This window comes from Gorilla gorilla, chromosome 4, assembly GCF_029281585.2.
Source record: "Gorilla gorilla gorilla isolate KB3781 chromosome 4, NHGRI_mGorGor1-v2.1_pri, whole genome shotgun sequence".
NCBI classification, from domain to species: domain Eukaryota; kingdom Metazoa; phylum Chordata; class Mammalia; order Primates; family Hominidae; genus Gorilla; species Gorilla gorilla.
Window position 1 is genome coordinate 63,333,026 of NC_073228.2, and position 27,218 is coordinate 63,360,243.

General features: G+C 41.1%; 1 protein-coding gene across 8 annotated transcripts in view; it reads left to right on the forward strand.

Annotated features, from left to right (window-relative positions):
* SSH2 (slingshot protein phosphatase 2) overlaps positions 1 to 27,218 on the forward strand; it is a 305,334-nt gene that overhangs the window by 168,564 nt on the left and 109,552 nt on the right. The window contains exon 1 of one of the 8 annotated variants that reach the window (XM_031010770.3): positions 990 to 1,313. The exons of 5 other annotated variants lie outside the window; for them this stretch is intronic. In XM_031010770.3, coding sequence (XP_030866630.2) covers positions 1,186 to 1,313 — 128 coding nt within the window. In that variant the 5' untranslated portion in view covers positions 990 to 1,185. Of the gene's footprint in view, positions 1 to 989; positions 1,314 to 15,999; positions 24,878 to 27,218 lie in introns of those variants that run through there. 2 more of the 8 variants (XM_031010773.3, XM_055388583.2) reach the window with 2 other exon arrangements.

Sequence of the window (27,218 nt, forward strand, 5' to 3'; positions counted from 1 at the left end):
ATGATCTCTACTCTGCCGTCTCAACCATGGCTGCACTTTGGAATCACCCGGGGAGCTTTGAAAAATACGTCTAAATCCCACCTTCAAGAGATTCCAATTTTATTAAGGTGCAGCCTGGGCATTGAGATTTTTAAACCCACCACAAGTAATTCCTATGTGCAGCTAAGGCTGTGAATCTTTGAATTGGGGGATGGCTAAGAAAGCCCTCTATAGATTTACTTACAAAGATTAGTAGATGTTATCGACAATCTAAATTGTTTTTTGTTTGACCATAACTTCAACTGTTTAAAAAAAAAAAAATCTTGCCGGGAGCCCTGGCTCACGCCTGTAATCCCAGCACTTTGGGAGGCCGAGACGGGCGGATCACCGGAGGTCAGGAGTTTGAGACCAGCCTGGCCAACACATTGAAACCCCATCTCTACGAAAAAATACAAAAATTAGCCAGGCGTGGTGGCGCAAACCTGTAATGCCAGCTACTCGGGAGGCTGAGGCTGGAGAATCGCTTGAACCTGGGAGGCGGAGGTTGCAGTGAACCAAGATCGCACCATTGCATTCCAGCCTGGGCAACAATAGCAGAAACTCCATCTCAAAAAAAAAAAAATATATATATATATACACACACGTATGTGAGTGTAATCTCTGAATTTCCAAATCACATAGGAAGTCTTTAATAAATATTTGTTGCACTTGTGAATTTATGGTCTTTACATTTTTTAAGATCTTTCAAAAACGGGTTTGAGGTACAATGTATAGAGCCAATCTTTAAGAGGCAGGACTTTTCTGTTGAAACATCCTCCTTTAGAGAAATGCAAGCCTTTCTCGTCCACCCTTGACTAGCTTCACTCCCTTACCGAGGCAGCAGTGTCTTGGGGCCGCCGGATGCCCTAAAGGCTGTGACGCGCGCTGCGGGATCCGCGCGGGCGTCCCGAGATCTGGGGCGGGGCGCCGGCCGGGCCTACCCTCTGCGCTCTCAGGACCCGCCCGTCCCGCCCCGGACGCGGGTGGGGGCGAACTGCTGGCGGCGCCCGTCAGTCCGGACTCTACTGCCGAGCCCCGGGGCTTCGGCGGCTGCCTCCGCGCGACCCGGCGGGCCCGCCTCCGCCGCCGGGTGCACGCACAGCCTGCGCCTAGTGCCGGAGCAGAGCAGAGGCCGGGATGCGGAGTTGTGCACTTTGAGCCGGCCCCATGACCCTGAGCACGTTGGCCCGCAAGAGGAAGGCGCCCCTCGCTTGCACCTGCAGCCTCGGTGGCCCCGACATGATTCCTTACTTCTCCGCCAACGCGGTCATCTCGCAGAACGCCATCAACCAGCTGTGAGTCCGCCGCGCGCCCTCCGCGTCCGCGAACGCTCAGAAAGTTTGCTCTTTCAGCAGCCGCTTTCCCCAGCATCCTGGGGAGCAAACAATCAAGCGAGGGCGAGCGCGCATCCTGTGTGCCTGGAGGTCTCCGTGTGTCTGGAGGGAAGGATGCTGGGGTAGAACGGTGGGGGGATTCATGGAGGCGGAAAGTGTCCCGGGGTGGGGGTGGACGGAAGAATCCTTTGGGAGAATTTCCGTTTAACTTTGAGGGACTTTGAAAGTGCGGGTTGTCCCTCAGAAGTTGTGGTGACCGAGTGACAGCTGAGCTGTTTGGCACTTGGAAGACTTGGGTGAAGGGTAGTCGACAGAATCGGAAGCGGGAGTCCCTGTGGGTCCTGCTGGTGAGCAGCTTTCCGTGATTATGGGTTTTGTTGTTGTTGTTTTTTTAAAGTTTCTGTTGCTAACCATTTACAAAAAGAAAGACCATTCTTCGCTCCTGCTGGTTGTAGTCTGGAGTGATTCCAGAAGGCTAGATTTCGGTAGTTTCTATTTTATCTCCTCCTGTACTACTGGTACGTGCTCACAGCCCAAGCCTGCACGCACACCTTCATTCACCAAAGCGCAAATGCATCTTTAAATCGCCGCTGTTTTTGAAGTCTCTAGAGAGTTGTCATTCCACTGTGGTTTAGCTGTTTCTGAGAAGTGTGTGTGCTGAAGCTTGTGGTTAATCTCACTTCACAGTTATCAAGTAGAGGAACTTTTCCTATTCAGGTTCCATCCTTAAATCAATGCAGTGGTTTAAGGTTACTTAGATAGCAGCAGTTGGGTCTGTGTTAGTGTGTTGACACTCATTCCAAGTGGCTTCAGAGGAGTCACCTGCTGGGATTTTCCTAGGCTCTTTGCACTTAAGCAAAGCTACTGTCTCCCTCCCAGGTCAACCTTTTAATGTCCAACAACAGAAACTTTACATTATCTCTTATTAAAGGTCTAGAGAATAGCATGTAAGGTGATTTCTAGATAATCTCACAACTAATTTATTATTTTCATAGATGGTTTGCCCTCCTATCCTACCAAATCGAATTAAACTCGTTTGAGTTTCTTTTTTTCTCCCCTGTGTGTTGATTCATGGTGGAGCTTCTAAAAAAATAGAAAAAAAGTCACAAAAGTTGTTTTACTGCCCTGTACTGTAAAAGCTCCACAATTAAATAAACTGACTTGCATTTTCCGTCTAAAAACGGGAACGGTCATGGAGTGAAGAAGTTAATGGGAAAATAATCTGACACTGATAACCAGTATGAAAATAATAGTGTTAACAGTACTTTAAAAATGGCAGTGGAAGCAACCCAAGTGTCCATGGATGGATGAATGGATTAACAAAATGTGGTATGTACATATAGTAGAATATTATTTAGCCTTAAGGAAGGAGTCTGACATAATGCTACAGTATGAATGACTTTGAAGATACTATTCTAAGTGAAATAAGCCAGTCACAAAAGTATAAATACTATATGATTTCATTTATATGAGGTACCTAGCTATAGAAGTCAAATTCAGAGAGAAGTAAAGTAGAATGGTAGTTGCTAGGGGTTGAAGGAGAAGGGGTGGGAAATTTGTATTTGAAGAGTACAAAGTTTCATTTGAGGAAGATGAAAAAATTCTGGGGATGGATGGTGGTAGTTGCACAACAGTGTGAAAGTATTTAATACCCTAGAACTGTACACTTAAAATGGTTAAAATGGTAAATTTTATGCTATGTATATTCATGGCCAGTAAAAGTAATAGCAAAAACTGCAGTTACTTTTACACCAACCTAATAAGCACAATAAAAAGAATTTAAAAGGGCCTGGTGTGGTTGCTCACACCTATAGTCCCAGCACTTTGGGAGGCTGAGGTGGGAGGATTGCTTGAGCCCAGGAATTGGAGACCAACCTGGGCAACATAGTGAGACTCCATCTTAAGAAAAATAGAAAAAATTAGCCAGGTGTGGTGGCGCATGCCTATAGTCTCAGCTACTAAGGAGGCTGAGGTGGAAAGATAGCTTGAGCTTGGAGGTTGAGGCTACAGTAAGCTGTGATCATGCCACCACACTCCAGCCTGGGTGACAGAGCAAGACCCTGTCTCAAAAAAATAAAAAAGAATTAAAAAGGCCAGGCACAGTGGCTTATACCTGTAATCCCAGCACTTTGGGAGACAGGAGGATCACTTGAGGCCAGGAGTTCAAGACCATCCTGGGTAACATACCGAGACTCTGTCTCTATGAAAAATTTTTAAAATTAGCAGAGTGTGGTGTTACACACCTGTAGTCCCAGCTACTCAGGAGGCTGAGGTAGGAGGATTATTTTAGCCCAGGAGTTCAAGGCTGCAGTGAGCCATGAGTGTGCCATTGCATGCCAGCCTGGGTGGCAGAGCAAGACCCTGCCTCTTTAAATAATAATAATAAAATAATTTTTTAAAAGACAGGGATTATAAGCTTTTTGGGGGGAAAGGAGTTGTAAATCATGTTTTCTGGTCAATCAAGTCCAAATTTTTTTTCCTACTAATTAATGTCTTTGGGTAAATAATTTGACATCAGTTTCTTCCACTGTCAAATGAGGATACAGTGGTTTTTACCCCATAAGATCCTAAGAAATCATATATTTGATAACACTTTGTGAACTGTAAATCTCTGCACAAAAAGTTAATTGAAATTAATAACTAATAGCTGCTGTTTATTGACAATTTTCACAGTGCTGAGTTTAATGTACATCTATCTCATTTAATCATAGCAACCTTATGAACTAATTTTTCTGTTTACAGATAATGAAACTGAGGCTTAGAGAAGGTAAGTAGTTGCTCAAGGCCGCATGGGTAGTAAGTGACAAAACTGTCCTTAGAATCCAGATCTATTTCCTAGGCCACTGCCCTTAACCGCTATAAAAATGATATTTTGCCTTAGTAGTTGCAAGGTCACTTTTGAGACTTGGCAGTCTGAGGAATTATCTTTGACTGCTGAAATCTTCAACTTCCTGAAAAATATATTTGCTATACTGAGTTTTGCTACTAAGACAAACTTTTAAAGAATTTTTGGATTATTTGTCTTTTATTTTTGTCTCTATTTTCCCACTTCTTTTTTCTTTGTTTCTTGTTTTGTTTTGAGACAGGTCCTTGCTCTGTCACTCAGGCTGGAGTGAAGTGGCTTGAAGACGTCTCACTTGCAGTCTCGATCTCCTGGGCTCAAGCAGCCCTCTTGCTTCAACTTCCTGTGTAGCTGAGACCACAGGCACATGCCACCACACCTGGCTAATTTTTTTTTTTTTTTGAGACCGAGTCTCACTCTTTCACCCAGGCTGGAGTGAAGTGGCATGATCTCGGCTCACTGCAACCTCTGGCACCCCCCACCCCGGCCCCCCACCCCACCCCCCACCCCCACCACTGGGTTCAAGCAATTCGCTCTCTCTCTTTTTTTTTTTTTTTTTTTTGTAGAGACAGCATCTCACTTTGTTGCCCAGGCTGATCTCATACTCCCAGGCTCAGGTGATCCTCCTGCCTTGGCCTCCCAAAGTGCTGGGATTGCAGGAGTGCGCTACCGTGCCCAGCAACTTCTTTTTTCTTTAAAGAGACTTGCTATAATATTCACTTCTTCTAAACTGTATTTATTAGTATTACTTTAGAGGTCATGTTTATTTAGCATTTATAGTGCTGCACAGCTTATCATCATTAAAAAAATTATTAGGAATCATTCTGAGTAAACTACTAAACTTTATGAACTTAAATATACCCACTGTTAGCACCTAATAAAGAAGTTCTTAATTTGAGGTCCATGGTCACCTAGAGGCCTATGGATTGGCTTCAAAAAGTCAAACTCCTTGAGATTATATGAAAATGTTGAGTAAATAAATATATTTTAAAATCAGATTCTCAAAGTGATCTGTGATCTCAAAAAAGATTAAGAAGCTCTTTCCTAAAGGGAAGTGTTATTTCTAAGACCTGATTCTGTAAACCTCAAGTGCTGTGAGTATTTCCCTGTGGTACAGATATATACATAGCAATAACTAGTGGGAGCAGCTAAACAATTCAGATTTAGGGTCCTAAGTGAAGACTGACTCAAAAGATTTTGTATTTGGGGGAGGGAGTACCTTGATACATGAGTACACTTAGCCCAGTGGTTCTCTCGTCACTGCTGAGAACCCTCTCAAAAGAGCTTTTTGCCCTTTCTCATTTGCTGCCCTCAGGTTTGCTGTAGGTTTAGAAACCAAGAAACAAGCCAGGCAGGGTGGCTCACGCCTGTAATCCCAGCACTTTGAGAGGCTGAGGCGGGTGGATCACGAGGTCAGGAGTTCGAGACCAGCCTGGCCAGCATGGTGAAACCCCATCTCTACTAAAAATACAAAAAAAAGTAGCCAGCCATGGTGTCACGCACCTGTAGTCCCAGCTACTCTGGAGGCTGAGGTAGGAGAATTGCTTGAACCCAGGAGGCAGAGGTTGCCATGAGCGAAGATCTCACCACTGCACTCCAGCCTGGGCGACAGGGTGAGACTGTATCTCAAAAAAAAACAAAACAAAAAACACCAAAAAACAAATCCTGTGAGAATTGTGTTAAAGAGTAAATTGGGGCCAAGGGCAGTGGCTCACACTTGTAATCCCAGCACTTTGGGAGGACAGGAGTTTGAGACCAGCCCAGGCAATGTAGCAGGACCCTGTCTCTAATAAATAGATAGATAAGAGAGAGGATGGATGGGTGGGTGGGTGGGTGGATGGATAGATAGACAGATAGGCAGGCAGGCAGGCAGGTGTAGTGGTTCATGCCTGTAGTCCTAACTACTCAAGAGACTGAGGCAGGAGGATTGCTTGAGCCTAGGAATCCGAGGTTACAGTGAGCTATGATCATGCCATTGCACTCCAGCTTGGGCAATAGAGGGAGACTATCTATCTCTCTCTCTCTTTTTTTTTTTGGAGACAGAGTCTCGCTCTTGTTGCCCAGGCTGGAGTGATCTTGGCTCACCGCAACCTCTGCCCCTGGGTTCAAGCCATTCTTCTGCCTCAGCCTCCCGAGTAGCTGGGATTACAGGCATGCACCACCACGCCTGGCTAATTTTTTTTCTTTCTTTTTTTTTTTAGTAGAGACGGGGTTTCTCCATGTTGGTCAGGCTGGTCTCCAACTCCTGACCTCAGGTGATCCGCCTGCCTCGGCCTCCCAAAGTGCTGGGATTACAGGCATGAGCCACCGCGCCCAGCCTCTATCTCTTTGAAAATAAAATGTAGCTGGCGCGGTGGCTCACCCCTGTAATCCCAGCACTTTGGGAGGCCGAGGCGGGTAGATCACAAGCTCAGGATATCGAGACCGTCCTGGCTAACACGATGAAACCCCGTCTCTACTAAAAACACAAAAAATTAGCCGGGTGCGGCGGCGGGTGCCTGTAGTCCCAGCCACTCAGCAGGCTGAGGCAGGAGAATGGCGTGAACCCAGGAGGCGGAGCTTGCGGTTAGCCGAAATCGTGCCACTGCACTCCAGCCTGGGCGAAAGAGCGAGACTCCATCTCAAAAAAAAAAGAAAAAGAAAAGAAAATTTAAAAAAGTGAATAGACCAAAGTGAGATCCTATGGACTCTCCTAGGAAGGAAACTTTATGACTTTCGGAGTGTGGCTTTTGGGCATCTATTTTGGTAATTTCATAGGCTCTTATTACTTTCAACTGTGTTAAATATAATAGGTGAAATTATGGAATAGCTGGGGTATTACTGTATTTTATTGGTAATTATGTCATCATTATTAGATTAAGGTCTACCCTTGCCGCTATATAAAACTCACCAAATATGGTATTATTTTTTACCTGTCAATGAAGAACATTAATAAATGATCAAAATCAATCCAGAAATAAACTGTAGTTACTATTATACTGTTAAGTGTTAATTCTACTAGAAAAAAATATATATGAGCAACTCAGAGAATCATTTGGTCAAACTTCAAGAGTCTTGGATTAGACTGATGAGAATGATCATAAAAAGTTCATATCCTTTAAGAGTCTGTATATGCATTTTAGTAAAACAAAAAGCTGAACTTCTGAAAAATATGGAAGCCTGTATTATTTTTTAGAGAGCTATTATCCAGTCCCTGGGAAGTAGTCACTAAGCAAGGAGCCAAGGTGTTAGTGTTATCATTATATACTAAACAAGTGGCCATTTTTGTGTCCTAAGAAGCTCAGGGAAGAATAAAAATTGTTAGATAAAATGCTGGCAAAGACTACCATTTAAAATATTCCCGGCTGGGTGCAGTGGCTCACGCCTATAATCTCAGTTCTTTGGGAGGCCGAAGCAGGTGGATCCCTTGAGCCCAGGAGTTTAAGACCAGCCTGAGCAACACAGGGAGACCCCGTCTTTACAAAAAATTAGCTGGGCATGGTGGTGCGTGCCTGTAGTGCCAGCTACTTGGGAGGCTGAGGTGGGAGGATGGTGTGAGCCAGAGAGGCAGAGGTTGCAGTGAGCCGAGATGGTGCCACTTCACTCCAGCCTGGGCAACAGAGCAAAACCCTGTCTCAAAAATAAATAAATAAAAATAAAATAAAATATTCCCATTATGAAAACCTCTGATCAAAAAAGTCTTGTCTTGAAACTAAGGCACTGAAACATTGCTTGATTTGCTGTTGAGGTTATCTTAAGCTTTTTATATACTTGACCTAAAATATTTTTATTTATTTACTTGGTTCATATATGAACTTGACTTCCTAGAAGCAAAGCACATGAGTGCTTTCTAAGGCTTAGCGTCAGCAGTAGAGGAGCATATCGGATGTTCATCCAAAATGTACCTTTTCATGAAATCAAAAGGTAGAAAGTCTTATTTTTTGTATTAGTAATAGTACTAATGCTCTTTCAGTTCCACCTTGTAGTTGTACAAGGGGTTTCACATGAACTTATCTCCAAACTTAAGCTTGCATCAGAGTCACCTGGAGGGCTTGGTAAAACACAAATTGCTACCCACAGTCCCCAGAGTTTCTGATTCTCTAAGTCTAGGATGTGGCTGGAGAATTTGCATTTCTAACAAGTTCCTAGATGATGCTGATGATGATGGCCTAAGGACCCTACCTTAATTAAAGTATTCCTCTGAGGCAGATTGGGCAAGTCATCATCCACATTTTATAGCATAACAAACTAGAGAATCAAAATGCTGAAGTGATTTGCACAAGGCTACATGGCTTGATGGTAGAACTGAAACTAGAACAAGCATTTCTTGTCTCTGAATCCAGAGCTCCTGTAGTGCTGCACTCACAATCCTGATACACACATCTTTGTATACATATGTAAACATTTCTTTAGATAAATTTCTAGCGGTGGAATTGCTGGACCTAATGTTGTATATATGCTAAAAATTTGATACATATAGCCAAATTGCTTTCTAAAAAGACTTTACCAATTTGTTCTTTTTTTTTTTTCAGACAGAGTCTCACTCTATAGCCCAGGCTGGAGTACAGTGGCGCGATCTCAACTCACTGCAACCTCTGCCTCCCAGGTTCAAGTAATTCTCCTGCCTCAGCCTCCTGAGTAGCTGGGATTACAGGCGCCCGCCACCACGCCCAGCTAATTTTTATATTTTTAGTACAGACGGGGTTTCACCATGTTTGGTCAGGCTGGTCTCGAACCCCTGACCTTGTGATCCACCTGCCTCGGCCTCCCAAAGTGCTGGGAGTACAGACGTGAGGCACCGCACCTGGCCACCAATTTGCTCTTAACCAGCAGTGTGTAGGCATATCTTTCCCTATATCTTCACCAACCCCAGTAATAACATTAATAGCAGATAAGCCAGGCGCAGTGGCTCACACCTATAATCCCAGCACTTTGGGAGGCTGAGGTGGGGGGGATCACCTGAGGTCAGGAGTTCGAGACCAGCCTGGACAACATGGTGAAACCCCATCTCTACAAAAATACAAAAATTAGCTGGGCATGATGGTGGGTGCCTGTAATCCTACCTACTCGGGAGGCTGAGGAGGGAGAATCGCTTGAACCCAGGAGGCAGAGGTTGCAGTGAGCCAAGTTTGTGCTGTTGCACTCCAGCCCAGGCGACTGAGCAAGACTCCGTCTCAAAAAATTAAAAAAAGGCAGATAATTTTTTACTGAACATTTACTATCTAAGGGACACTGTTTTGAGTAGTGGATATATTATTTCATTCTCTCTTCTTAACAACTTTATGAGTTAGATATTATCCTCAATTACAGAAGAGAGGCACAGAGAGGTTAACTTGTCTGAGATTATCCAGCCAGGATGCATACACAGGCAGTCAGACTCCAGAGTCCCTGCTCTTAAATACCTCTCTATTTACAATTCCCCTTATTGCTATGGAGGTGTAGCATCTTTTTATGTGTTACTGATCTTTTTGTTTTTTTTTTTCTGTGATTTGAGTGTGCTTCTGACCATTTTTCTGTTGATATTTGGCTTTTTTCTTTTTTATGTTCTCTGTATATTCTGAGTATGTGGCAAAAATACTTTCTCCTAGCCTATTGCTTGACTTTTAACTTTGCGTCCCATATAAAAGTTTTACATTTTTATATAGTGAAATCTGTTGTATTTTATCTTATGATTTCAAGATTTTGCATCTTGCTTTTTAAAAACCTCTTGCCATTCATCCTCAGGATTCTCAAAGTGTTATTTTATATTTTTTCTAGCATGTTTACATTTTTAAATATTTAACTCTTTAAAACATCTGGAATTTATTTTTATTTATAGTGTGAGGGAAAAATCTCGCTTAACCTTTTTTTTCCAATTGGATAGTTATTCTAATACCATTATTTAATACATTCTTACTTCACTAATTTGAAATGCTACATATATATTAAATTCTTACAGATGCTTGGAGTATACTTCTGTACTCTTAAGTTCTGTTCATGTTTTTCTGTTCATATGCCAGTACTCATTTTACTTATTACAGCTTTAGTGGACAAATGTATGCCAGTGCTTTACCTCCTTGTTGGTATTTTTCAGTGTCCTAACTATTTTTATTTTATTTTCCAGATAAATCTTAGAATCAGCTTATCAATTTTCACTTTTAAAAATTGTATTAGGATTTTGATTGAAATTTTACTGAATTAATTTTGGAGAAAACAGTTTTACAAAATGAGCCTGCCCAATGAAGAATGTGCTGTATGGATCTATTATTCACTGTTTTTTAAATATTCTTCATTTAAATTGTACAGTTTTCCTTATATGGTAATCACACATTTCTTATTAGGTATATTCATGGGCATTTTATAAGGTTTTTGTTGCTCTTGTGAATAAGCTCCACTTTCCCATGACGTTTTCTAATTAGTTACAGCAGGTGGGTCATAAAACTATCACTTTTGATATTTGCTTTTATATCAGACCACCTTGCTAAAACTCTTACTTGGTTCTAATATCTAGTATATGTTTTTACTTGATTTTATTGACTTTTCTTCATGGATGGTTATATTATCTGTAAATGAATTTTATCTCTCTGAGTGCAGTTATGCACCACATAACAACATTTTGGTCAATAACAGACCACAGATACAGAAGTGGTCCCATAAGATTATAATGGGGATGAAAAATCACCTAGTGACTGTAGCTGTCATAATGTCATAGCATAATGTATTACTCATGTGTTTGTGGTGATGCTGGTGCAAACAAACCTGCATTGTTGTATAAAAATATAGTGCATACAGTTATGTACAGTACATAATGCTTGATAATAAGCGACTGCATTGCTGGTTTATGTATTTACTGTATTGAACATTTTATCAGTATTGTAGAGTGAACTCTCTTTCTTTGTTTTTTTTTCTTTTTTTTTGAGACAGGAGTTACGCTCTTGTTGCCCAGGCTGCATTGCAATTGCACGATCTCAGCTCACTGCAACCTCCACCTCCTGGGTTCAAACGATTCTCTTGCCTCAGCCTCCCAAGTAGCTGGGATTACAGGCATGCACCACCACACCTGGCTACTTTTGTATTTTTAGTAGAGATGAGGTTTCACTATGTTGATCAGGCTGGTCTCGAACTCTGGACCTCAGGTGATCCACCCGCCTCGGCCTCCCAAAGTGCTGGGATTACAGGCGTGAGCCACTGCGCCCAGCCTACAGTGTACTCTCTTTCTACTTTGAAGAAAATAGTTAACTGTAAAGCTGCCTCAGGCAGTTCCTTCAGGAAGTATTCTAAAAGAAGGCATTGTTATCATAGGAGATGACAGCTCCATATATGTTATTGCCCTTGAAGACCTTCCAGTGTGGCAAGATATGGAGATGGAAAACAATGATCTTGATGATCCTGACTCTTTAGGCCTAAGCTAGCGTGTGTGTTTGTGTCTTTAACAAAAAAGTTTCAAGAGTAAAAAAAAATGCTTTTTTTTTTTTTTTTTTGTATTTTGGTAGAGATGGGGTTTCACCGTGTTGACCAGGATGGTCTCAATCTCTTGACCTGGTGATCTGCCCGCCTCAGCCTCCCAAAGTGCTGAGATTACAGGCATGAGCCACCACGCCCGGCCAAAAAAATACATTTTAAAAATAGAAAAGCTTATGGAATAAAGGTATAGCCATGCACAGTAGTTTGTGCCTGTAATCCCAGCTACTCTGGGGGCTGAGGCAGAAGGATCACTTGAACCCAGGAGTTTGAGGCTGCAGTGAGCCATGATTGTGCCACTGCAGCCTGGGCAACAGAGGAGACGCTGTCTCTTAGAAGAAGAAGGAGGAGGAGCATATAAAGAAAATATTTTTGTATATTTGTACAATTTTTCTGTTTTTTATTTTTATTTATTTTAAAAAAAATTTTTTTTTTTTTTGAGATGGAGTCTCACTCAGTTGCCCATGCTGGAGTGCAGTGGCGTGATCTCGGCTCGCTGCCACCTCCGCCTCCTGTGTTCAAGTGGTTCTCCTGCCTCAGCCTTCCAAGTAGCTGGGATTACAGGTGCGTGCCACCACACCTGGCTAATTTGTATATTTTGTAGTAGAGATGGGGTTTCGCCATGTTGGCCAGGCTGGTCTCGAACTCCTGACCTCAAGTGATCCGCCCACCTTGGCCTCCCAAAGTGCTGGGATTACAGGCATGAGCCACCCCTCCCAGCCAGTTTTTCTGTGTTTTAAGCTAAGTATTATTACAAAAGAGCCAAAAAGTTAAAATAATTATAAAGTTTATAAAGTTAAAAAGTTACTGTAAGATAAAGTTAATTTATTGTTGGAAAAAGAGAACGTTTGGCTGGGTGCAATGGCTCAACACCTGTAATCCCAGCACTTCGGGAGACCAAGGTGAGCAGATCACTTGAGTTCTAGCCTCAAGTTTGAGACAAGCCTGGCCAACATGGTGAAACGTCGCCTCTACTAAAAATTCAAAAATTAATCGGGCGTGGTGGCGGGCACCTGTAATCCCAGCTACTCAGGAGACTGAGGCAGGAGAATCTCTTGAGCCCAGGAGGCAGAGGTTGCAGTGAGCCGAGATCACGCCACTGTACTCCAGCCTGGCAACATAGTAAGACTCCATCTCAAAAAACAAACAAGAAAAAATAAGTTTTTAAAATAAATTTAGTGTAGCCTAAGTGTATGGTGTTTATAAAGTCCACAGTAGTTACAGTCATGTCCTAGGTCTTCACATTCACTCACCACTCCCTCACTGACTCACCCAGAGCAACTTCCAGTCCTGCAAGCTCCAGTGATTTTAAGTGCCCCTTACAGGTGTACCACTTTTTATCTTTTATACCACATTTTTACTGTGCCTTTTCTATGCGTAGATATGTTTAGAGATACAAATACTTAACATTATGTTACAGTTGGCCTACAGTATTCAGTATAGTAACATGCTGTACAGGTTTTTCACCTATATGGTTATCCCACATAGCCAGCCAAGGTGTGTAGTAGGCTGTACCATCTAGGTTTGTGTAAGTATACTCTATGATGTTCACGCAATGATAAACTTGCCTAATGATGAATTTCTCAGAATGTATTCCTGTCATTAAGTGATGCATGACTGTATTTATAACTCTCATTGCTTTGGCTAGGGCTTCTAATGTTAAGTAGTGCGATACTAGTGGGCTTGTGTGAAAAGAAGGCTTCTTATGTGTTGTAAATGAGTATACTGTGTGGTGTAGGTTCTGGCACAGATCATTTATCAAGCTGAGGCCATTTCTTACTATTGCTAATTTACGAAGATTTTTCAGTTAGGTATAGTTGAATTTTACTGACTGCTTTTTTATATCTACGGAATAATATTTTCCCCTTTACTGCTAATGTAATGACACATTGAATTATTGAAGTTGAATCATCCTTACATAACTGAACTACACCCTTTTTGCATTATTCATTTAACATATTGCTAGGCTTGGTTTACAAATATTTAAGGTTTTGCATTTAGGGATCTAAATATTTATTGAATCTTTGCTGTCTTCGTCCAGCTTATGTCTGATTTACAGAATGATTTGGGTAGTTTTTCATTTTTTTCTGTGCTCTGAAACAGCTGTGTAGTAGGATTATCTGTATTTTAAAGCTTAGAACCAAGAAGTTTTATTCCAAGTATTTTTTATTTTATGAAATTTTTTTTTACCACTCACATTTTTAAATTTCCATGTTTGCATTGAATAAATATAATTATCATCTGTGATGCTCTTAATATCTAGATCTTGTCTTCTACAGAAATGGGCAAACATAACTGAATAATTGATCATTGAGTAATTGAAACCAGGCATTCATTTATGGTTTAAGGGCTTTTTTTTTCTCTTTTTGGTGGATAAAGAGACTAATATTAATATTTAAGAGAGGTATGAGATGCCTCTTTGATTTTAAATTAATACTGACTTTTTGTGGTTATTTTTGATCCTTAGAGAATATAGCCTTAAAATTTAGTATTTTTAAGAAAGTGATCAAATTGGTTTACATCTAGTGAATCTTCTGGGTGGCCTTCAAATGTGAAAGAACAGTTAATGATCCCCTGTCAAAGTATAAAGATGCATTTGTGTTTTTATTATTGGTGGTAACTTTCTGTGGCTTTATCCACACTTGTGATTGTTTAAAATCAGCAGAGCAGTAATTAACCTATAACTGAGGAGTATAAAAAAAGAGCTCTCAACTTTGGCTTTCTTGGAATCATGCTTAGCCAAGTTAACTGAGAAGTAAATCTGCACAATGAAGATGAACAGGAATGGTAAGGTAGTGATGTGCTCAAGTCAAGATTTCTTTTTGATAAGTCTAGAATGGATTTATTTTTTTTTCTAAACTACTACTATTTGCCTTTGTGCTCACCTATATTTACTCCTGAAATTGGAAAATGTCTCTAGACTTAACACTGATAAACACTGCCCAAAGCCAAATAACTAAAGATGTTGTCAGTCTCTGTTTCCAAGAGCTGTTGGGTCTCGCAATAATAGAGAGGCTGAAACTGCTGTAGATCATCTTGCTCACATCTGTTCTTGGGTCCTTCCAGTAAATGGGAGTCCTCTTAATCTACCATATGTTAAACTGCCTTCGGGCTAAAGAACAGTGATGTAGATGTTATCACACAATTTCTGAATCTTTCACATACTTTACAATTTCTAAGGTGGAAAGAAAAAATCAGTATCCTATTTTTAGTTAGGGTTAGAGTTAGCTTTGCATCGTTGAATGATACAGGATGGTTGCTGTATAACTAACATAATTAAGTTTACCTTAAAGAAATATGCTAAGAACATCAAGGCCTTTTTAGGTGTTCCTGTAATTTGGAAAGGGTGTAGCCAATAATTTATAAATAGATTGTTATTGTTGCACACCAAAGGGCAAATTTGGGCTCACCCTTTTTGCATGTTGTGTGAATTTAACAACTTGTGTTTTCTGCATTAATCTATTTTTAGAGGGGTATAACCCCTCTTTTAGTAATTCGAGGGATTTGGCTTAGTTACACTTGGTAAAGCTACAAAATCCAGAGGTTTGAATCACTCCTAAATAAAGAGAAGCCTCAGTATTAGCCAATTATAAGCTTTCTTTAAAAGTTGTAACAATTTAGGTTTCCAGGGTAGAAGAAGTAGAATTATTTGATTTTTTTTTGGTAATGAACTAAACTATTTAAATTGTTGTATATGTTTGTTTGAGGATGGTATCTGCCTCATTTCAGGACATTTTGGATATCACGTGAGATAATTATTCACAAGAAAGAACAATAAAAATTCCAGTTATGGTTGTTACTTTTATCATCTGTACTTAATATTTATCCATCAAAATTTACATGGATATTCGTGATCCATAACAGGATATTTCAAGTCCTGAGTGTTCTAATTGTGGACTTTATATTGATTGTCTTCTGTAGTGACTGCGGAAAAGTTTATGCTACATATGGCTTTATCTGTTGGCAACTTAAGCAACACTTTAAGCATACTTCATCACCCCAGCAAAAAGCTGGTCAGGTTTATGAGCTTGGCATCTTATTGGTGCATTTTTGTCTCTGCTGTTCTCTGAATTTTGTGTCATAAAAACCAGTCAGTCTCCATGAGGACTAAATTGAATGAGAGTTTTTTTCCTCTGATTTTAAATAAATATCACTTACAACAGAGCTCTTGGGAGATGCCATTCCTTCAGAACTCTCCTCTGACCCACGTCCCTTTAAGTTACTCTTTCTCTTAATGTTAATATACACAGTTCTCATGAACATCAAAAGTTTTAATTTCCCATAATAGTATCATCTCTCTTTTTTTCTTTTTTTTCTTTTTTCCTTTTTTTTTTTTTTTTTTGAGACAGAGTCTCACTCTGTTGCCCAGGCTGGAGTGCAGTGGTATGATCTTGGCTCACTGCAACCTCCGCCTCCCGGGTTCGAGGGATTCTCCTGCCTCAGCCTCCCTAGTAGCTGGGATTACAGGCGCCCACGACCACACCCGGCTAATTTTTGTTTTTTTTTTAGTAGAGGCGGAGTTTCACTATGTTGGCAAAGCTGGTGTTGAACTTCTGACCTCAGGTGATCTGCCTGCCTCAGCCTCCCAAAGTGCTAGGATTACAGGCATGAGACACTGCACCTGGCCTCATGTATTTTTAGGGGGAGCTTTAGTTTGAAAAGTTGGGGTTTCTGTGGCAGGATGTGAATTCTCAATGTAAATCTCTCTTCCTAAGAGATGAGTGAAATAAATGGATTCAAACAACAAATAAAACTGAACCTCTTTGAAGTCCCTTTGAACAGACTTGATATCTATCATTGTGTTAATCCTACCTCTGTGATGCCCTTCCCTCCTCAATAAAATCTCACACTTAATTCTTAAAGTATCCCGTTCCTTAAACATTCTCTTTAAAAACTCTTAAAAGATTTATTGGGTCACATATTCAGAATAACTACTTGCCATTTGTTATTGTACCTAATAGCAATAGTGCAGTGTTTGAAATGAAATGGACCTGAGCTCCAGAGTTCATCATTTATTATCTATGTGACTTTGAACATATTATATAATCACCCTAAACCTTAGTTTCCTCATCAGTAAAATGGAACTTATAATACCTATGAGGATTAAATACGATATGGTAGCTTAAATTTTTGCTCATTTTGCTCTTTTGATATGAGCCAAATTATAGGAGAAATAATTAGAGTGGCACCCTAGCATGATGGTAAACATTCTGTCATTTCCATCATTATCCTAAATTGCATCTATTCTGTGTAAGAAGTAAGAGATAAAAAAGAAGTACAAGACATGGTTGCTGAAGTCAGGATAGTCAGTTTGTTGAGGAAATAAGACGTCAATGAAGGGATAAATAAGAGCACAATTTATTGCATGGTAAGTGTCAGATGAACAGTACAATTTGTGCTTTAGAAATTCAGAGAACAGAAGGGTATCATTGTAGCTGGGTGCGGTGGCTCACGCCTGTAATCCCAGCACTTTCAGAGGCCGAGGCAGGTGGGTCACTTGAGTTCAGGAGTTCAAGACCAGCCTGGCCAACATGGTGAAACCCTGTCTCTACTAAAAATACAAAAATTAGCCGGGTGTGGTGATGGGCGCCTGTAATCCCAGCTACTCGGGAGGCTGAAGCATGAGAATCGCTTGAACCCGGGAGGCAGAGGTTGCAGTGAGCTGAGATCCTGCCACTGCACTCCAGCCTAAGTGACAGAAAAAGACTCTGTTTCAAAAAAAAAAAGAAAAACGAAAAGAAAATTGCTTTCAGCATACTTTGGGTATATCATATGGGCAGAGCATCCGGAGTATCTACTAGGCACATAGCACAGTAACCAGTGTTTACAGATTTTACATAGTTTATTTAGGAAGGTTGCCAGTTTTGCAAGGCCATTGTTATTGAATCAGTACCAGTGACTGTGAGCACAATGTGAAATCCCCACAGGCAACACAAGAACAGAAATCATTCAACTATCTGCTAGTGGCTTTATGGTTTGTTTATTTAAACACACACACACACACACACACACACACACACACACACACACTCAAGTAATCCAAAGCAAAACTTCTTTCTCCCTCCAGGTGCTTAGCTTTAGATATTATTATTACATCAGCATCACGTGGTAGGCAGGGTTATTCCCATGACACAGAGGGCTTATAATATTTACAATGGAGTGAGCTATAAGGGGAAGGGTGTGCTGATAGCTATTTTTCCTTGTTGTTATTGGCTTGGTTACTAGTTTAATGGCCTAGTTGCCAATTAATGGCTTAATGTATTTAATGTTCTATATAAGCAATGTACAACTCTTTAGTTTCTAAGTCAAATACACGTGAAAATCACCCTAGTGGATATGAGAATCTTCCATACAAATAGTAAGCCTGTGATTATACATTATCAGTAAAGATCAAGAACTATATAAATGCCATGTTACATTAAGCCCAAATGATAATTTAATGATATTGAGTCAAAAAAGAGATACTGCAGCTACTAAAAAGTTAGAAATTATGCCCTAATACACGCCGGGACCAGCAGGCTCCTCAGCCAACCCTGTCCCTTGGCCCGGCCCTGCCAGAGAGGGACCCCAGCCCATCGTGGGCATCGGCAGGACTCAGCCGCTCCCACCTCCCCACAGAAGCCCAGGAGTGTGTGGACGTCTGAGCCCAGCTTCCTGCATCCCCACCCGGCCCACCTGGCCCCTCACCCCCGGCAGCGGGCCAGCCGCGCCCCCCCACTCCCCCTCCTACCCCAGCAGGGGCTTCTGGGGCCTTTTCACCTAGAGAAACATTCCCACTGCCCTTTGGCCTCCCTGTACTCTGAGCTGTGAATATTTTTAACCCTGTGAATACGGCCAGCTCTTGTGACACAGAGACTATTTTATCAGCTGTCAGCCCCGTTCCTTTATGATAGGATTCTCCACAGTGGCTTCCGACTCAGGCTCCAATGGACCAAATAAAAGCGTTTTGTTTTGTAAAAAAAAAAAAAAAAAAAAGGAAAAAAGAAAAAAGAAATTATGCCCTAATAATGCCTATGCCAAGAAAAATGGCATACTGAAACTAGGTAAGAGAAACTGCATATTTCATAACATTTAGTGATTCTAACCAAATGAATTTAAACCCAGTATAATTTTTTTCAAAATTAAAAGTGAATAATGTAGTAGACTAGCTAGTTATCTCTAATGTAAAGATGAAAAACTATTGTTTTAATCATACTTTTTTTATTGTTTCCCCTTGGAAGTGCTTGAGTACGTCTGTTAAGAACACGCTTTAATCCTGGTTATTAGTGTGCCGGGGCTTATTCACCCCTGTTGCGCTCCCATAGTCAGTCCCAGTTATCGTAGTCTACTATGCCCATGCTACTGGAATTTTCTCTTCTTGTTTTGTTGCTACTTTAGATGCTTGGAGAAATTCTCAGTAAGGCCATATGCCCCATTTGTCAGAAAATGATAGTGTCATAATGAAAAAGTTTGTTATGCTTAAAAAAAAAAAATCTAGTCTCTTCCTCAATTAGAATCAAAATCAACAAATAAATATTGAATGTCAGTGCTCTTCTTTATGGCAGTCTTATAAATAACTTCAGGAGAAATTTCCAAATGGAGAATCCCCTAGGCGTTTAAAAAAAGAACTCTCTACCATTATATACTGTAAAGTTGGTAATGAACTCAGCTTAAAAATGAACTTCTGTGCTATGCATGGTGGTCACGCCTGTAATCCCAGCACTTTTGGATTGCTTGAGGCCAGGAGTTCAAGACCATCTTGGCCAACATAGTGAAACCTCGCCTCTACTAAAAATACAAAAATTAGTTCAGCGTGGTGGGACATGCCTGTAATCCCAGCTACTCGAGAGGCTGACGCATGAGAGTCCCTTGAACCCAGGAGGCGGAGGTTGCAGTGAGCTGATATCATGCCACTGAACTCCAGCCTGGACGACAGAGTGAGACTGTGTCTCAAAAAATCAAAAGAAGGCCGGGCACAGGGGCTCACGCCTGTAATCCCAGAACTTTGGGAGGCTGAGGTCGGCGGATCACTTGAGGTCCGGAATTCAAGACCAGCCTGGCCAACATGGTGAAACCCGGTCTCTACTAAAAAAAAAATACAAAAATTAGCTGGGCATGGTGAGCAGGTCTGTAATCCTAGCTTCTCGGGAGGCTGAGGCAGGAGAATTGCTTGAACCCGGGAGGCGGAGGTTGCAGTGAGCTGAGATCATGGCACTGCACTCCAGCCTGGGTGACAGAGTGGGACTCCATCTCAAAAAACAAAAAATGAACTAACCAGGCACAGTGGCTCATGTCTGTAATACCAGCACTTTGGAAGACTAAGGCGGGAGAACTGCTTGGGCCCAAGAGTTCAAGACCAGCCTGGGCAACATAGTGAGACCTCACCTCCATAAAAAATTGAAAAAAAAAAACTGGGTGTGGTGGCACATACCTCTGGTCCTAACTACCCAGGAGGCTGACCCAGGAGGATTGTTTGAGCCCAGGAGGTCAAGGATTCAGTGAGCTGTGATTGTGCCACTGCACTCCAGCCTGGGTGACAGAGCAAGAACCTGTCTCAAAAAAAAAAATGAAGAACTTGTCCTGGGTGAGTGATTTTTTTTTGTTTGTTTTGTTTTTTGTTCGTTTTTAACCGAACTAGTCTTATCAGTGAAGCAACTGGGCCAGTGGCTCACACCTGTAATCCCAGCACTTTGGGAGGCCAAGGCAGGCGGATCACAAGGTCAGGAAATCGAGACCATCTTGTTGAACACGGTGAAAACCCTGTCTCTACTAAAAATACAAAAAAATTAATCGGACATGGTGGCACGCGCTTATAATCCCAGATATTTGGAAGCCTGAGGCAGAAGAATTGTTTGAACCTGGGAGGCGGAAGTTGCAGTGAGCCAAGATTGCACCACTGCACTCCAGCCTGGTCAACAGAGCAAGACTCCATCTCAAAAAAAAAAAAAAAAATGAGATTGCCAGCTGGGTATGGTGGCTCACTCCTGTAATCCCAAGCACTTTGGGAAGCTTAGACGGCCAGATCACGAGGTCAGGAATTCAACACCAGCCTGGCCAACATGGTGAAACCCCGTCTCTACCAAAAATAGAAAAATTAGCTGGGCATGGTGGCAGACGCCTGCAAAACCCTGCTACTCACAGGCTGAGGCAGGAGAATAGCTTGAAACTGGCAGGCGGAGGTTGCAACGAGCTGAGATCGTGCCACTGCACTCCAGCCTGGGCAAGAAGAACAAAACAACGTCTCAAAAAAAAAAAAAAAAGGAGGGGGATTGTTTCGTGTCTATTGCTTTGCAGCCTCATTATTTTCATTTCAGCATATTGAGAACATCCTGCCATTGCCCCCAAATGCATTTCTTTCATATCCTTTTAACTGGTTGTTTGTTTTCCGTAAGACTGATTCATATTCAGTCCGATTGTTGAACATTTAGATTATGTCCAGTTTTTTGCAGTTATAAACAAAACCTCACTGAATGAACATCCTTATGCTTCAATCTTTGCCCATGTCCCTAAAAGACATATCCTAAGGGTCAATTCTGGGATTGCTAGGACAAAGGACATACATATTTCTAGGGCTTTTGATACAGACTGCTGGTTTGCTCAGCAGTTGGACCAGTCTACACTCCCATCAACAGTTGTAGTAATTCATATTTCTAATGCTTCTGAAATTATAAATAAAAGTTTTTAAAAATATGATTCTATCTTTCAGTTCACCTGAGCTACTTGAAGACCCAGAAAAATTGATTCTTGTCTTTGTTATCAAGACCCTGTTTCATACCTAAGTACTGGTGAAACATGCTCTAGTTTGTGAGCTATTTGAGTAGAACTAATGGAAAGATGAAATAATAGTACATCAGTAGTTACAATGAAGAAACTAATTATCCCAGAGAGTTTTTGAGCATATGGGTAGTGTTTGTGAATTTAAGTTTGTTCCCCACATTGTCAGTTTATTCTAAAATTATCACCATTTTAGACTTAAAGAATTTTAAAGCCAAAAGATAAGCAAACAGACTTGCTTAGGTCCTGTAGCAAATTAATTCAGACCTTGAACAACATTTCATTGTGCTGTTTAGGAAGTGTTAAGTATATTGAGATTTCCCATATTACTGTCTTACTGTCATACTTAAATTTTAGAAGATGATCAAATAAATTATTTTAATGACTAGGACTATGCTTATGAAGTTAGCATTTCCTGCCCTTATTTATAGAAAGCACTTGATATATTTCACAAAGGTGAAGAGATTAACTTTTTAGGGAACAAGTCATTTAAATTCTTGAACCAGTTTCCATCTTTTAGGCTATATGAGTATTGAATATAGGAGAAAAGAGAAAAGTATGCATGTTTCTCAAAGGCTCTTTCTTTAAATGTCACCAGCAGATCTAAACAGTATCCATAGGCACCTATGGCAAATTTACTGAAAAAAAAGGGGGTCATAAAATAAAAGAAAAAGAATAGACAGGAAGGAGGTTTCTTGTCTATTATTGCTGGTTTCTGTAGTGTTGGTTGCCTGCCTCTCTTTGAGACTGCGATGCTTCCTTAATGAAGGTGTGTGTTTAAATCACAGACAGGGAAAGTGCTTTTGGGTGAAGTTTCACTTTGTAGTGGCAGCAGTTCTGGACATGGTGCTGGAACAGAGGATGAGTTCAGCACCTTCTCTTCAGATCGGATCTCTGCCCGCAGCTCATCTGTTTTACATAGCAAGCCTTTGTTCACTGGAGAGTGGACCTCTGTGGTTGGCCTGTCCACCTACTGTCAGAGACCAAAGGTGACTGATAAGGAGTTCAGAGGTCAAAACAGATACTGCGAGGTCAATCCAGCTTTAAGGAGAAAGCAGTTGTTTTGACATGGAGGCATCGAAAACTGAATTGCAGCCAGAGAGATGTTCAGTTCATCAGCTTTGGCCTTTCAGCTCCACTCAAAGAAAAATCACTAGCTGTTTCTGCAGTCAGCAGGAGCAGAAAAGAAAACTTTTTTAAAGGATGCAATTTAATTAAATTGTGATGTATTGGAGATTTCTCTCCAGAAATGGTTTCTGTGTGAGTGTTGCTTTGCTTACTGTGAGAACGCAGATATCAAATAAAAAAACCAAAGGTAAACTACAATCACTAGGGCCTTTTGTTGGGTTTTTTAATGGGAAGTCAATTAGATTAGATTCAGGTATTTCATATACTAACATCACCTTTTGCCCTATTAGGATCTGATGGAGCATTAGGAAAGAAAGGCAAGTCATATTTGCATTTATTATTAGGGCTAACACTTTTTAATTAAATTGGCTTTTACTAAGTATTTGGCTAACTTCAGAATTCAGATACTACAAATACATAATCTTCAGCCTGATTCAAAGTTTTCTTTTTGGGGAATATCCTTTAAGTTAGCAGTGATCCTTATATATAGAATCATTGAGAGACTAAGCTAAGCTATTGTCCTTATCCTCTAGTCTAGTAAAAAGATTGTGAGCAGGACAGCCATATAATTTTCAGGGCCTGGTGCAAAGTGAAAAGGCAGGGGCTGTTGTTCAGAAACAAGAATTTCAAGACAGCAGAGCATTAAACCAATTCTGGGACCCTTCAAGCACCAAACCCTGCACAGGTCACAAGTCCACCCCTGACTAGGATGTGAAGTTAAATAGATAGTGGATTCGGTTCGAACTCTGCTACTTATTTATGTTGTTTCTGAACCCCTGTTTTCTCTATTTTTTATCTTCCTATAAAATTTTTCTTGTTGTAGTCTATCCTCTTACCAAAGTTGGAGAACCTGCAGTAAGAATTGGGAGTATGTATACTTATTTTCTTAGTCCATGTGAGAACTTCTGCGATAGTGTTTCCTTCTGTTTGGCTGGTGTAGCAATCAAGATTAGAGTTTTGTTTTTAGAAAAGTGATTATTTAATTAAATATATGTATACCACATTATAGTTTTAAAAGTGTTTTCACAATTCATATAACATTTGATTCAAACAATTATGCTTTTGAGGCAGTTATTGTTTTTTCCTCTCATCTTACAGATAAGAAAATTAAGCCTCAGAGGCCGGGCGTGGTGGCTCACGCCTGTAATCCCAGCACTTTGGGAGGCCGAGGCGGGCGGATCACAAGGTCAGTAGATCGAGACCATCCTGGCTAACACAGTGAAACCCTGTCTCTACTAAAAATACAAAAAAATTAGCCGGGCATGGTGGCGGGCACCTGTAGTCCCAGCTACTTGGGAGGCTGAGACAGGAGAATGGTGTGAACCCAGAAGCCGCAGCTTGCAGTGAGCCAAGATTGCAGCACTGCACTCCAGCCTAGGCAACAGAGCGAGACTCCGTCTCAAAAAAAAAAAAAGAAAAAAGAAAAAAAAGAAAATTAAGCCTCAGAGAAGTTAGGAGACTTTCTCAAGGTCTCAAGGATCTAGAACTAGAAATACCATTTGACCCAGCCATCCCATTACTGGGTATATACCCAAAGGATTATAAATCATGCTGCTGTAAAGACACATGCACATGTATGTTTATTGCGGCACTATTCACAATAGCAAAGACTTGGAACCAACCCAAATGTCCATCAATGATAGACTGGATTAAGAAAATGTGGCACATATACACCATGGAATACTTTGCCATAAAAAAGGATGAGTTCATGTCCTTTTTAGGGACACGGATGAAGCTGGAAACCATCATTCTGAGCAAACTATCGCAAGGACAGAAAACCAAACACTGCATGTTCTCCCTTATAGGTGAGAATTGAACAATGAGAACACTTGGACACAGGGTGGGGAACATCACACACCCGGGCCCCTTGTGGGGTCACGGGAGGGCGGAGGGATAGCATTAGGAGATATACCTAATGTAAATGACAAGTTAATGGGTGCAGCACACCAACATGGCACATGTATACATATGTAACAAACCTGCACGTTGTGCGCATGTACCCTAGAACTTAAAGTATAATAAAAATAAATAAATAAATAAATAAAAAAGAGACTTTCTCAAGGTCAGCCAGCTGGTAAGTGAAGTTCAAGCCTGTGACTTTTCTCACTACTTCTTTCTGCCTTTACTGTTCTGTAAGATCAAAGGTAAGTTAGCAGAATATCTTGCTTTCTCAAGATCAGTCTACTTTATGGAATTTTTGCGAGTGTTCTGAGAATAACTGCTGGGTTATAGTAATATTACAAATTTTCACTTCTGTTATTTGCAGTAACCCTTGGAATAACTCTGTGTTGTTGTATTTCAGCATCATTTTAAAGGAACAAGATTGAGGTTCAAAGAGATTAAATGACTTGTTGAAGACGAAAGGGCAGTGACTGAAATTCAGGTCTTCTAACTTTATATCCCATGCTTTTGTACTGTGCCTTATTTGTCTGTAGTTAATTTCATATCCCTACTTAGTAAATATTCATTTATTTATTGGTCACCTACCGTGTTCTAGGCACTAGGAATGCATCAGTGGACAAAAAAAGACCAAGTCACAGCTCTAGATCTTACATTCCAGACTGTGAATAAATTATTATAAATAAATAATTAGCTGATGATATAGCTCAAAAGAAAAAATAATGCAGGACAGAAGGAAAGCTGGGAGGGAGAGACTATTTTAGAGAAAATGGTCAGAAGACTGTTAAACTGTTACTTGAACCACAAACGAAAGTGTAGACATTTTATGTAAATGTGTAAGTCAATTTTTAGGTATATATAACAGATAATCTAAATAATATAAGGCCACTGCATTTATAGATGCAATGAAGATAGATGAGGATTGTTAACTGTTACAAAAATTAGCCTTTTTTTTTTTTTTTTTTTTTTTGAGACAGAGTCTTGCTCTGTGGCCCAGGCTGGAGTGCAGTGGTGCGATCTCGGCTCACTGCAAGCTCCGCCTCCTGGGTTCATGCCATTCTTCTGCCTCAGCCTCCCAAGTAGCTGGGACTACAGGCGCCCGCCCCCATGCCCAGCTAATTTTTTGTATTTTTAGTAGAGACAAGGTTTCACCGTGTTAGCCAGGATGGTCTCGATCTCCTGACCTTGTGATCTGCCTGCCTCGACCTCCCAAAGTGCTGGGATTACAGGCGTGAGCCACCATGCCCGGCCCTTTTTTTTTTTTTTTTTTTTTTTTTTTTTTTGAGACAGAGTCTTGCTCTGTCACCCAGGCTGGAGTACACTGGCGCGATCTTGGCTCACTGCAACCTCCGCCTCCCGGGTTAAAGCAATTCTCCTGCCTCAGCCTCCTGAGTAGCTGGGACTGTAGGCACGTGCCACCATGCCTGGCTAATTTTTCATATTTTTAGTAGAGACAGGGTTTCACCATGTTAGCCAGGATGGTCTCGATCTCCTGACCTTGTGATCCACCCGCCTTGGCCTCCCAAAGTGTTGGGATTATAGGCGTGAGCCACTGCGCCCAACCGAAAAATTAGCCTTTATAGTAACTGTTATACCTTATGTTTAATCTTTTTTCCCATGTAGCATGGATTATAAAATCAAGATCAGTAAAGCCCTAAATCTAATCATTTCCTTGGATGCTGAATCACTTTCTGCATAAGATCTTAGATTTCTCACACTGCTGGAAAATAAGTACTGTCATCAAATGTCATGCTCTGGGTAGCTGTTGACATTTCTAGTGTCCAACAGGTTTAGAGAAGTGTAAAACCTCATTTGCTGGTCAGATTTAATGTTAATGAATTTCAAAATCTTATCCAAAATCCTTTATTATACTGAAATCCTGTTACGTCTAGTACTGTAGGGCTTTAGTAAGTCAACTCTCACTTAATGCTTGGGAATCTTTGTAATATAGAATTTTTTTGTTTTGTTTTGTTTTAGATAGTGTCACTCTGTCATCCAGGCTGGACTGCAGTGGCGCAATCTCGGCTCACTGCAACCTCCGCCTCCTGGGTTCAAGTGATTCTTGTGCCTCAGCCTCACAGGTAGCTAGGATTACAAGCACGCACCACCACACCCAGCTAATTTTTGTATTTTTGGTAGAAATGGGGTTTCTCCACGTTGTCCAAGCTGGTCTTGAACTTCTGAGCTTAAGTGATCTGCCCGCCTCAGCCTCCCAAAGTGCTAGGATTACAAGCTAGAAATGTTTATTGTAGAGGTATTTTTCAGAAATGGGGAGTGAAGGAGACAGCATGATGGGACAGGTAGAGGGTCTTAATAGGATTTGCCTGATGTGTGCTTTATTTTCTTTACTTACTTTTTTTTTTTTTTTTTGAGACAGAGTCTTGCTCTGTTGTCCAGGCTGGAGTGCAGTGACACGATCTCAACTCACCGCAACCTCCACCTCCCAGGTTCAAGTGATTCTCCTGTCTCAAGCCTCCTGAGTAGAGGGATTACTGGCATGCACCACCATGCCCAGCTAATTTTTGTATTTTTAGTAGAGATGGGGTTTCACCGTGTTGGGCAGGCTGGTCTCAACTTCTGACCTCCAGTGATGTGCCTGCCTCAGCCTCCCAAAGTTCTGGGATCACAGGCATGAGCCACTGCACCTGGCCCTGTAGTATGCTTTAAAATGAGAGTCCACAGTATTAACAGAAGAACCTGTGCAACTCCCATTCATTGTGTTTCCTCTGGTTTCAAAATTAAAGCCAAGCAAAAATCATTCAGTGTTTGCCTCTTGTTAAAGGTGAGCTGTTATCTATTAAAAAGTGAGGGGTAGTAGTGGGGAG